This window comes from Myotis daubentonii, chromosome 2, assembly GCF_963259705.1.
Source record: "Myotis daubentonii chromosome 2, mMyoDau2.1, whole genome shotgun sequence".
NCBI lineage: Eukaryota > Metazoa > Chordata > Mammalia > Chiroptera > Vespertilionidae > Myotis > Myotis daubentonii.
In genome coordinates, this window is record NC_081841.1 from 195,301,159 (window position 1) to 195,314,052 (window position 12,894).

At 36.3% G+C, this 12,894-nt stretch overlaps 1 protein-coding gene across 1 annotated transcript in view; it reads right to left on the reverse strand.

Annotated features, from left to right (window-relative positions):
* Positions 1-2,650: 2,650 nt before the first annotated feature.
* Positions 2,651-12,894, reverse strand: part of HOOK3 (hook microtubule tethering protein 3) — a 101,049-nt gene continuing 90,805 nt past the window's right edge. The window contains exon 22 of the mRNA XM_059685247.1: positions 2,651-12,553. Within this exon, the coding sequence (XP_059541230.1) occupies positions 12,413-12,553 (141 nt within the window). The 3' untranslated portion in view covers positions 2,651-12,412. The remainder of the gene's footprint in view (positions 12,554-12,894) is intronic.

A 12,894-nucleotide genomic window follows, 5' to 3' on the forward strand; every position in this document is an offset into this window, starting at 1 on the left:
TGCTTTATATTGCTAAACAAAGTAAATATTCTAGCATTGGTTCTTCCTGTACTGTCTGTGATAAGATTGACCACGTTAACATGATAACTCTAAGAGGGGAAAGGCCATGTCTAACTTTCACCCCTAAGAACTCTGAACCGTCACTTTATAAAAATTTACCAGCCTAAATAAAAACAAAATCTATCATTGGTACTAGAAAAATAACCTCACATAGTTTTGATTTACCCTAAATCAGTGGCATAATCTTTAAATTGATAGGACACTATCAAGTGCCAAATGCAAGTGGGTGAAAACTATTAGACAGTTATTAAATACTAGTGGCCCGGTGCACAGATTTGTGCACACTGAAAGAAAATTAATTAGAAGAAATATTTTAATATCACTGTTCACCCTTTCTCTATAATAGAAGTGTCAACCAAATTCACGACCAACAATGACAGATCGAAACACATGCATGAGATTGGTGCCAGCAAGAGCTTTATATGTTTGGCGCATGCGCGAGTCAACTTAGCCTTTTATATATAGAGAATAAACTTGCTTAATTAGATGTGCTTTCTGATTTAGCTAAACTTTTTCCAGCCCAGTGAAGCACCCCAACTTCTCTTTCAGGTAATTGTCAGTAACACAGCAATAAATATCAATACAAAGCAGATTATTATTGTAGATCACACAGGGAGAACAAAGGGTAAAATATTTAACTGCAGCAGTGTTTAACTATATTCTGTGCAGTGAGAAAACCTGAAGTCATTTTCAAGGTCCACCATTTCTTACTTTTTTTCAGTCGGGTCAAGTTTCTAAGCTTTCTAAATCTCTGTTTTCCAGCTGATGAAAAGAAAATAGGATTCCACTGAGTCTCCTATCTACCTACTTCAGGACTTCTGTGAGGATCAAATGAGATGAGGCACGGGAAAACGCTCCACAGACATTTGGTTAAAGTGTGAAAATGTTTGCACCTGGCTATAAAGCAAGTCGTGTTCCTGGGCTGAAGAAACTGCAAGGAGGCTAGTCATCACTATGGAGAGGAAGCCAGGTGTTGCTATGTGACATCATTACCCGGATGGTTGGACACTTAGCATATTAGCCTTTTATATATATATGTAGACTAGAAGCCCGGTGCACAAAAACTTGTGCACTGGGGGGGGGGGTGTCCCTCAGCCCGGCCTGTGCCCTCTCGCAGTCTGGGACCCCTCGGGAGATAACGACCTGCTGGCTTAGGCCTGCTCCCGGGTGGCAGAGGGCAGGCCCAATCCCTAGGTGCAGCCCCTGGTCGGGCTCAGAGCAGGGCCGATTGGGGAGTTGGGGCACCGCCCCCTGTCATGCACAGAGCAGGGCGGATTGGGAGGTTGTGATGCCACCCTCAGTCACGCTCAGGGTAGGGCCAATTGGGGGGTTGGGGCACCGCCCCCTGTCACACTCAAGGCAGGGTCGATGGGAAGGTTGCGGCGCCACCCCGTCACACACAGAGCAGGGCCAATCGGGGTTGGGGAGCTCCCCCTGTCACGCACAGAGCAGGGCCGATCAGGGGGTTGAGGAGCTCCCCCTGTCACACACAGAGCAGGGCAGATCAGGGGTTTGGGGCGCCACACCCTGTCACACTCAGGGCAGGGCCGATGGGGAGGTTATGGCTCTACCCTGTCACAGAGCAGGGCCTGTGGGGGGCGGTTGGGGCGCCGCCCTCTGTCACCCACAGAGCAGGGCGGGGGTTGGGGTGCTGCCACTGTCACACACAGAGCAGGGCTAGTGGGGCGGGGGTTGGGGTGCCGCACCCTGTCACACACAGCAGGGCTGATCAGGGGTTTGGGGCGCCTTCCCGTCACGAACAGAGCAGGGCGGATAGGGAGGTTGTGGCCCCGCCCCTGTCACACACAGAGCAGGGCCGATCAGGGGGTTGGGGCGCTGCCCCGTCACGCTGATCCCGGTGCTGGGAGGCATATTACCCTTTTACTATATAGGATAGAGGCCTGGTGCACGGGTGGGGGCCGGCTAGTTTGTCCTGAAGGGTGTCCCGTATCAGGGTGGGGGTCCCCACTGGGGTGCCTGGCCAGCCTAGATGAGGGGATGATGGCTGTTTGCAGCTGGTCACACACCCTTCAGGGTGGGGGTCCCCACTGGGGTGCCTGGCCAGTCTGGGTGAGGGGCTGAGGGCTGTTTTCAGGCTGGCGGGTGACTGAAGCTCCCAACCGCTCTTTTTTTTCTTTTTCTTTTTTTTTTATTCTGGGCCAGCTTTAGCACTGAGGCTTGGCTCCACCTCTTGGGCCTCAGCTGCTGAAAGCAGGTATCTGGTTTGTTTGGGTTCTATAATCAAAACACTGTTTCAACTCCAGCTTTGAGATCCCGGCTGGCTGAAAGCAGGTTTCTGGGGTTTTGTTTAGCTTCTATATTTGTAACAATGTTTCAAACTGCAAGCTCAGAGGCCGGCAGCGGCAGGCAGGAAACGTTGGAGTCCTCCGTCACTGAAGCAAGCAAGCCTCATGTTAGTTTCAAGCTACCTGGCTGCCGGCCGCCATCTTGGCTGGCAGTTAATTTGCATATCACCCTGATTAGCCAATGGTAGCGGAGGTATGGCTAATTACCATGTTTCTCTTTTATTAGATAGGATTATTAGATAGGATGTGTTTATCATAGTTTAAGAGCAGAAAGAAAACTCAGCTGAATTTTTATACAAGTTTTTATTTACAACTTGTTTAACAACTGTACACTTTTTGCAGCCTTGAAAACATTTTTGTACTTGAATGGGAAAATATAGTTTGACCAAATCTTAACTTTATTCTTCATATACATATACATATATTATATGCATACATATAAACATGTACATATAATTAATACCATAACAAGTTGGCAGTCATAGAATTAAATGAATGATATTAAAAGGAAATAAAGATTTCAAAAAATTAAAAATTTGTCTTGGACTTTATATCTGTAATTTTAATAAAAATTTCTTACTGAGGATCTCTATCCATTCATTCACCTCAGAAAAACAGTGAGAAAATCCACCAATTTAACAGAGTAAGTAGTTGGTAAACATGTGGAAAGATGCTTGTATGCCAGCCAATGTTGCTAAATTTGTATTGACTCCACTTGTAAAGTGAGAAATTTAGCCCTATGTGGATTTCATTTTTGGATTATAATGACAAAGAAAGAAATTGTGAAATGATTAATAGTCAACCAGAAATAAGAACATACCTAGCAACCTCCTTTTGACAAAGGCTAAACTTGGGTGGATAACTACAGTATCAGATATGAAACTAACAATTCACAGAACAATCAATAATACCTAAGACATGAGTATAAGGCTTTAGAGCTGGGACTGTAGTCAATACAACTCCAACTCCAATATACTAAGGGGTTTTCCAGCTTATCTGAAAAGTTTAAAAAGTACTGGGGGGGCGGGGGGCAGAGGGGAGAGGAGGAAGCCTTTTTCTATCCCCAAATCTTTGATAGAAATTATTAATAAAAATAAGGCAAATTATTAGATATGTTTGAATTTTACCATTCATTATACAACCAAAAATTGGGTGTTATAAATGAGGCAATTGTCAAAACATGAATATTGCAACACAAGACAAACCGGACATAACTCTTCCGAGTACACAGCATTCTGAATTACACATAACCTGCAAAGAGCAGAGTTGGTGACGGCAATGACATTTTAGTGCATATGACTTTTAAATAACTGAGGCTATTAAAAAACAAAGGCTACTATTAAACAATCAGAAGGCCTCAACTCATTGATTGGTACTTGTGTACAGTTATTTCCTGTATTTATACTAAAATGCTATTTCTTATTTCAAGCATATTGAAAATGTCCCTTAGTATGGCTCTCTGTAGAACACATTAAATTAGGCCACCAAGAAAATAATGAAATCAAATCACACCATTTACCCATTTGAACTTGAACAACAAGAATTTCATCATAATTGGCTTGGAATTTGATACTACTGGAACAAATCTATTGCTTAAAAATTTTTTGAAAGGAATACGAAAGCATCATGACTACCTAACAGGATAGTTTAAGTACCAAACTGAACTCAAAAGAATTATTAGTTTCTATTTTCATTAAAAAACTCACCAATGGCCTGGCTGGTATGGCTCAGTGATTGAGCACTGACCCAGGAACCAAGAGGTCACTGGTTCGATTCCCAGTCAGGGTACATGCCTGGGTTGCAGGCTTGATATGCCCCTTACTGGGGATCGCGCAGGAGGCAGCTGATCAGTGTTCCTTTCTCACTGATGTTTCTCTCTTTTTTTTTTTTCTCTCTCATGGATTTTTTTTTCTTTCTCATGGATATTTCTATCTCTCTATCCCTCTCTTCCTCGCCCTCTAAAATAATCAATAAAAACAGAAGAAAAAAACCCCTCACCAATGCATTTATAGATCCTTTTAGTTATGTTAAGTGCTTTAGTAATAGGCCAAGTAAATTAATAATTAAAAACCTTTTCATTAATTAAGTCACTGGAATAAAATGTTTGCTTCATGTATGTATGCTTCATACATAAAATTTAGCTTGATTCCTAATCCAAATTATTAAGAGCAAGAAACTGAAGAAAACCAAAGAAATTATTTAGATCTTGATGTACCTTTAAGATGGAAGACAATATGATCTTAGGGACAGAAAAACTGTTGGCAACTTTCATTAGCTCTTTATAGATTTAAAAGTAAAATAGAAGAATGTGTTTATCCATTTTTTTATAAATAAATTAAGCATTCATCAGTTTCTGCTTGGTAAATGTTAGAAACTATCATTATTGTTAAAACACTACATAAAAAAAACCCTGAAGATACTAAATTATGATTTATGAAATGATATAATATGCCTTTCTCTTGTCCTTATTTTCCCTTTGGGTATTATTATAGCACTGGCAAAAAGTATTTTCTGCAATGATAAAAATATTCTAAATCTGGTTTGGCCAATATAGTAATCACTACTTATGTGTGGCTGTGGTTAATGAAGTACTTAAAGTGTGGCTAGGTGACTGAGGAATCAGATTTTTATTTTATTTTAAATTGTTACATGTGGCTAGCAGCTAATAAATTGGACAGTGCAGGTCTAAAATCTACTCTAATCTAGATTAACAAGATGCCAATGGATGATCAAGACAATTAGAAGGAGACCTATCCATTCAACAACTAATTAGTAGATACCCAAAACATATTTCGTTGTGTGCGTGCATGTGTGCAAAGCACATCAGTAGAACAGGCAGTACTGCAGAAGGAAATACTACAGAAACTTCTCACACTATAAAAATATTTCTCTCACCTGACAATACAAAATAATACAAAACTCTAAGAGAATGTTCTTATGCAAAAATCTTCCTATTCTTTGGCAGTAATCGTGTGTGTCAATGCTTATGTAAAAACAACTATTCTAATACTTTTTGACTATCATTTAAATGCTATTATATTTAAGTTACAAATGGAAGAGTCCTGACTCCTAAAAACATCTCTTAGTAAGCTAAAAACTTTGCTATATTTGAATTCAGGAAAATGACCAAGTTCACAAAGCATATCTGTTATAGTAGAACTAAGAATATTTCTGTAGTATTTAGCCCTCTTAGAGCCAGCCTTTCCCCATCAACTCATGCCCACCACTTACCAGATTCTCTGACTTCATAGCTCCTGGCACTTGGCTTTCTTTCTCCTGTCTTTGGGTATATGCAGTGATGAAGAAACTATGAACCTTAGTTAAAGACAGTTTGTAGGTATTTTAGGAGCCAGGGAAATCAAAGGTAAGAATATCTTCTGATTCACCAGAAGACTGTTTACTTTTTATTACTGCAACTCCAGGAAACAAAACGTTTCAAGGGTGTTTGCATTTGGGAGAACTTGGTTTCATGAGTTACTAACTTATTGTGAAATATAAATTTTAATTCATGTTTAGCAACCCCAACCCACCTTCAAATAGATTTCCAGACTTAGAACTTCAGATCTGACTTTAAAAATTTTAGGAAGAGTACAAAGCCCATTTAGGCAATCTTTTACATTTTTCTTAGTGAGTGCTCCAAAATAAGGAAAATAACCCCCGTGGAAAAGATAAAAACATGCCACAGAAAGGTAGAAGGAAAAAAATTATCTAATATTAGTAAAGTGCTGTGAATCTTGCAATGAAGTATAAATAATACATAAATGATTAGAAGTAACAGTAAATAATAAAACTCATTTCTAATAGTGACATATATAAAATAAACATGATAGAATGTATATACAGTAATCACCGACCATATGTTGACAAATACACCAAGAATAAACGAGTCCCTTTTATTAATTTCACAATATAGTTGCTAAACTAATTACTATCTTTTGTCAATTTATCTCTAAAGTCTCCCATGTACATTATTAGAACCTCAGCATGCTTTGCTAGTTTTCTTTTTCTCACTTTGAGATTGTTCTTCTCATGGCATTTAATTTTTCCTTTAAGCTCTGAGTAGATATAATTCAGGATATTTGATAGCCCCTGGGGCCTAAAATTTTGCGGCTATGGATACCTTCTCTGATGACTTCATCTTCAGACCCTAACCATCTAATTCAGAGCCTGGTGATAATGTATTAGGTATATAAGGACTCTTCTTGAATATATATTTTTTAAATGTATACTCTTGCCTTCACTTTAAAAAAATTTTTCTGTGGTGCTATTATGTATAATTCAGAGGGAGAGATTTCTTCTCATCTCATCAAATCACAGTATTCTTTTTTTAAAAAAATATTTTTATTGATTTCAGAGAGGAAGGGAGAAGGAGAGATAGAAACATCAATGATGAAAATCATTGATCGACTGCCTCCTGCACACCCCCTAATGGGAATTGAGCCTGCAACCTGGGCATGTGCCCTGACTGGGAATCAAACCATGACCTCCTGGTTCATAGGCCGATGTTCAACCACTGAGCCACACTGGCTGGACAAATCACAGTATTCTTAATGACCTTAAATCACTACCTTAGGTCTAGTAATGGGCTAACAGTTTCAAAATGAAAACAGATGCTTTCCCCTCCAATATAACATATATAGTGTGTGCCTGGTTAATGCCTAATGAAGGGAAGGATAATTAAAAAATAAATTATGTTTTTGCCTATTCTTTTTTATCGGATGATCACATAATAAAGTCAGAAAATTTTATGTGAACTTTTACTTTAGGAACATTTATTAAGACAATGTAAGTTTTAATTGTATTAATACTTCCATCTGCCTGGATGTGTTTTATAGCTAGGCCATTTCTTATCCCAAAAATCCACTCTACTCTCTAGGATTTGCCTTAACAGCAGTTCTATTACTTTCTCAGATTTCTATGCTCACTTATATACATCATACAATCTTATCTTACAGAATGTTATTAGAAAATATTAGAAAACAGAAAAATACTGAAGAGACATAGCTGTAATTGCTGATATATAATTGTTAAAAAACATTTATAGATCCCCCAATACTGCCCAAACTCATAACTAGGTTCAGGTGTCTAGTTTTTCAATAACTAATGTCCCTTCTCTATCATTTTAAGTGCAATGTGAAGAATCCAAGTGCATTTAAAGATAACATTAAATATAAAGGTCATAAGTTTTTATATTCATAAAGATAATACATGTGAATTATATTATCTTTATGAATATAAAAGACTATTAAAAAAATCAGTACATACTTCCCAAAAACATAATCAGTGATTTAAAAGAGAAGTATGTCATTGCATCTGCACTATCCTTCATTTACAAAAAGGAAGCTAAATATTAATGCTTCCGTGATTTGAGGGAATGGGGAGGGGTAGACATTAGCTGTTAGAAACAAATTATTTCATGTGTTTTAGGCTTCTGAGAAATGAATGATATTTACTGCAAAACTTTAGGCCCTAAAATTATTGTGCTGACATTAGACAATAAAACCTTTGCAAATTTTTCAATAAAAGGAACATACACCAATTCTTATTTAAATATCTTTATAGAAAGTAAAAAATTGGATGACAGATACATAGAGAATAACCTTCCTCATATAAAAACTACATGATATAAAATCATTATAGTGACAAATTATGAGCTCTGAAACCGCTTTCTAAATGTAATGAAACTGGGCTGTACAACTACCAAAAGAAGCTGCTGAAGTTAACAGTGGGAGCTATAGGGAAAGAGATGATCATTACTGAATGGAAAATCCTTTTAACTTATATTAAAAAAAAGGACAAAATGAAAAAACATGCTCAAAGAATTTTCAAAGTTTCTGATATCCCATTTTAATTTTGTTGAGTGCACTCCTTCATCCTACTTTGGGATATCACACGGGCTTTGCTGTTAAGAAGTACAATGCTACATCCGTTCAACAGCCATTTCTAAGAAAAGGGCCCCTTCATAATACAAGGCTAAAAAGTAAAAATATCCTTCCATAGTTTAATGAACAGACAGCAAAAAGCATTTTGCCTTAATGTTGTTATTTTTCCCTTAGCAAAAGCAAGATGCTGAGTACTTTTCTCTCACTGTAGGACCAGAGATGTCTGATTCACGTGTCTGTGCACTAGCTAGGTTTGTACTTACTAGCTGTGAGTTGTGGGTGCTTTTTCAGATAAATCTCACAGGTTCCAACTGAGGATAAACTGTAACATTCCTGGAGTCTGAGATCTGGACAATTGGAGATTCAATGCAGAGTTAAGATAATTTAAAATTTTAGATTTGTGTTGCAAGATAATTCTTATATCGGGATAAAGATTTTCAAGTTTTTAACATGGTTATTATCTTTAAAGGATAAATGCTTATCTAAGAGCAAGAAATACTAAAAAATATTTTATGCCATTAGTTAACAAAACTGTTATTGAAAAGGAGATGCGAGTAAAGCAGCACATAAATAAAATGTCTTTTCTTCAACTAAACTCATCTTTCACTTACAACTTATTGCTGATCTATTTGGACAGCATGAAATAAAATGTCTTTTCTTCAACTAAACTCATCTTTCACTTACAACTTATTGCTGATCTATTTGGAGAGCATGAATTTTCATGCCTTTGTGAAAACTAATGAAATATATAGGCTGAAGTCTCTGGCTGGATAACATTTAGCTTAATTTTGTACATTTGAGCTTTTATTATATAAACAAAGCAATAAAACTTCAACAAAATTACAAACAATATTTCCTTATTATAATCTAAGTATCCCATTAAGCCAGTGGTTCTCAACCTTCCTAATGCCACGACCCTTTAATACAGTTCATGTTGTGGTGACCCCCAACCATAAAATTATTTTCGTTGCTACTTCATAACTGTAATTTTGCTACTGTTGTGAATCGTAATGTAAATATCTGATATGCAGGATGTGTTCAGGCGACCGCTGTCAAAGGGCCGATCGACCCCCAAAGGGGTCGTGACAGGTTGAGAACCGCTGCATTAAGCCAATGTTTTTTGTGTTGTTTTTTTGAACCAGGCTAGTGCTATCTAACAGAAATAATTCAATCTTGATCAATTTTGGAACATGGGTCCTTTATTTGGGGACTTCTTTTTCTTGACTATTAACAAGTAATTAGACAAATTATAAAAAGATATAACTGAAATTTTGGGAAGTTCTTTTAAGTACAACTGTATTGTTTATTCTCTTTTTAGATGTGGTAAACTACAATATTTGCTGCATTTTTTCCATAATGAACTTCTTAAATAGACACTGCAGAACATAAATTTTATGCTTTAATATTCCTTAGTTATTTACCTTATATTTTCCTACCATGGCTAGAAGGAAAACAGCAAATAAGCTTTTTGATTATAAGAATTCAGGCACTAGAGTAGGCTGATGGATCACCTCAACCTAATGCAATAACACTGTACTTAGTCCATTGGTGAGGACAGGACTAGCCCCACTGCCCAAGTGCACTGTGGCCACTGTGTCTAAGGGGTTTGTGATAATACAGCACAGCTCACATCTAAATAAAGCACCCAATGTCTTCCACCTTCCAGAGAGACCATGCATCATCGCAAACCTCCTGAGAAATTACTAAGCATTACAGGAGAGATAGCAATTTCATAAATCCTGTCCAAAGCTGGACAGAGTTGTCACTGTTATAGCTAAGTGTTACTCCTGCTTTAAAAAAAAAAAATCAAACAATGTTTAGAAATATAATTTCTTCTATATACTTGAAAGTAATAACTTTAAGGGTACAGTAAAGGAGAGTGAAAGTTATCACTGTAAAACACCAAAATGATAGCATAAAACAACAGATGCTGAAGAAAAATAAGAAGTAAAACTTCCTTCTAAAAGCTTGGCACCTTTCTAACCCATTTAGAGAACTATATCTGAGTAGGTGGGTGGGTCAGAGACCAGGACTGGGGCAGTAAAGAGAGAAGTAAAATAAAAACTTCGCATCTTATAGGATATAATCCTTTAAATAAATAGTTCATAGACTCTTTATGTCCATCTATCTTATTCTACAGGTATAATTTCCCAATTATTTTAATTTAACCAAGATTAGTTTCACACTCTGTTCTAAAACAGGTGAATCCTTATGTGATTTGTAAAATCGGGGTTGGGGGTAAGAACCATCCTAAATAGTTTTTGATCTTTTATTGTCAAAACTTTTTATGTTGATTAGTTTGGCTTAGCCTCCTGAAATCTCGCAATGCACTCTACTCAGGGGTTCTGTCCATTATCACTAATTCTTGCTGCTTTATGGTCATATTAGGCAGAAGCATTCACACTGCGCTTAGATTTCTGTACTTAATGTAAGAATCAGCACAATGCATAAAGTCATTTCTGTGTATATTCTAATACTTCCTTCAAGTACGATTTCTGAGGACAAATGAAAACACTACTAATTTATAGGTCGATTTTCTTATAAAAATTGAAGTAGGAATTTAAAACCAAACATTTGAGTACAATTTATGAAAATTCTGAATTACATTTGGCTTGATTTAAAATTACTAATTTGTATTAATATACAGAAATAAATGAAACCTGAACTTCCAAACAGCATGTACATAAAATAAAATCCTCTTACTTGGTGACCTATCTAAAAACAAAAACAAATTTAAAAATTGACCTAATTTCAGTAATTATTTTGCTTTTAATAAAATGGGCTATGGTGTAAGAAAAAGGCTGGAGGAGAACTTAAATATAATTGGGAACCAAATGCTTGAATTAATACGTAAAGGCAGGCAGAGGCATTTCATTTTCAAATAAATGATATTTTACATTTATGTAGCACCTTATATACTCAAAGTGCTTTACAATCATTATTACTTGACAACCATTCATCAATGTAAATAAACATGGTTTACAATCAAGCTATCAATGAATCTAAACACTTTGATGCAACCAAATACCCAAGAGAATCTGTTCAGTAGCAAATTCCTGGACTAATACAAAGAATTAAGAAAAAAATGTAAGAGAGACCTGTCACAACAGCACGTATAAGAAGTCCTTTGCTGATCTTAATGACTGATATTAAGATGTTAAGTATCAGGAATTATTGAGGAATAGAAGTGTTTATATTAATGAATAAATAAAACAAGAGATGCAAGTCAACAAGGAAGTTGCCCAAAGGGTAATGCTACCTATTACTTGTAAATATATGAAAAATAGGTCTAAGATATAGAGGGCAATTGAAACCATTAATATCAGCCACACTACCAGATTCTGATCCTCAGTTACTGTGATATTCCAAAATAAGAAACAATTAATGCACTGCCTGACTTTTTTTCTCTTCTGTAACTTCCCCCCAATAACCTAACCAATGCATTCACTTCTGCCAGCAACAAGATAGCAAGAAATAATAAAATTCTATGTATTTATGTTTTAAAAATAGTTTCCAAATCTTCAAACAAATTTAATTTCCTATAAAACAACGTGAAAACTAATTTTTCCCTCTAAATAACTCTACCAGGTGCCATAGGTAAGATCTAATTAGCACCTCTGCCAATATATTTATGTCTTTGCAAAAAGTGCATTTGCCAACCATTCATTTTATATAGTAAATATGCAAGTTATTTGAAGTGCATTTGGAAAACAATTGAGAACACAGATTAATACATCATAAAAAGATTAATTCCCTTTAAACAAAGACATTCTTATAAAGCATGGTAACACAGAGGCACAATAAAGAATATAATTCTTGTATATCAATATTGGCAGAAAATCTAATTCATTACAAAGCCTACATACACCATTGGGGAAAGGACATTTTCATACAAAGAAAAGTACTACACTATTATCCAACACTTTTAATTGGGCATTGAAAAAATTTTTGGCACATGAAAAGGAACTGAAAAGACTACAAAATAAAGGACCAAGAAACTAAAACATCATAGATACGGAGAGACAGTCCTCAGATGAGGAACAACTAAATATTAACATAACATAGAGACAAAAAATAAGCTGGCTGAATTTCCTGAAATGGTGTTATGTGTAACAGAAGTATGTTTTGAATGCAGGATGTTTTTATTCTACTGGCAAGACTTGTCTACCTTGCTGTGGCTGGTTGAACATGGCCTGGGTAAGATCTTCTCGTGCTGGTTGCTTGTCGTTGCCTAGCCAGAAATGACTGCCCTGAACCTGTACTAGCAAGTCTATCTTCAGCCGCCTTTTTATGCAGAGTCATTCCCTATATCACACAGAAAAAAAAGGTAATCAATGAAAAAGTAGTGGAACATACTCTCATAAAAGGCAATTTCATCATGCAGATTTTCTTACATTGCATCAGAAGGCACAATTAGAAATGTTAATTCTGCTCATTATAGATTAAAATTTTATAGATATTTCAGTTCCAACAATTAGGTACAAATTTTCCTTTGGAAAAATGAAGAGTTAGTTTTCTGAATAGACAATAACCAAAGCAATACATAATAGAGACAGATTTTGGAATATAGTACCGATTCTCAATCACATTTCCCTTTCAAATCAAATGTATGAAGTGATTTTCCAAGAAAAACAGTGCAATTGATT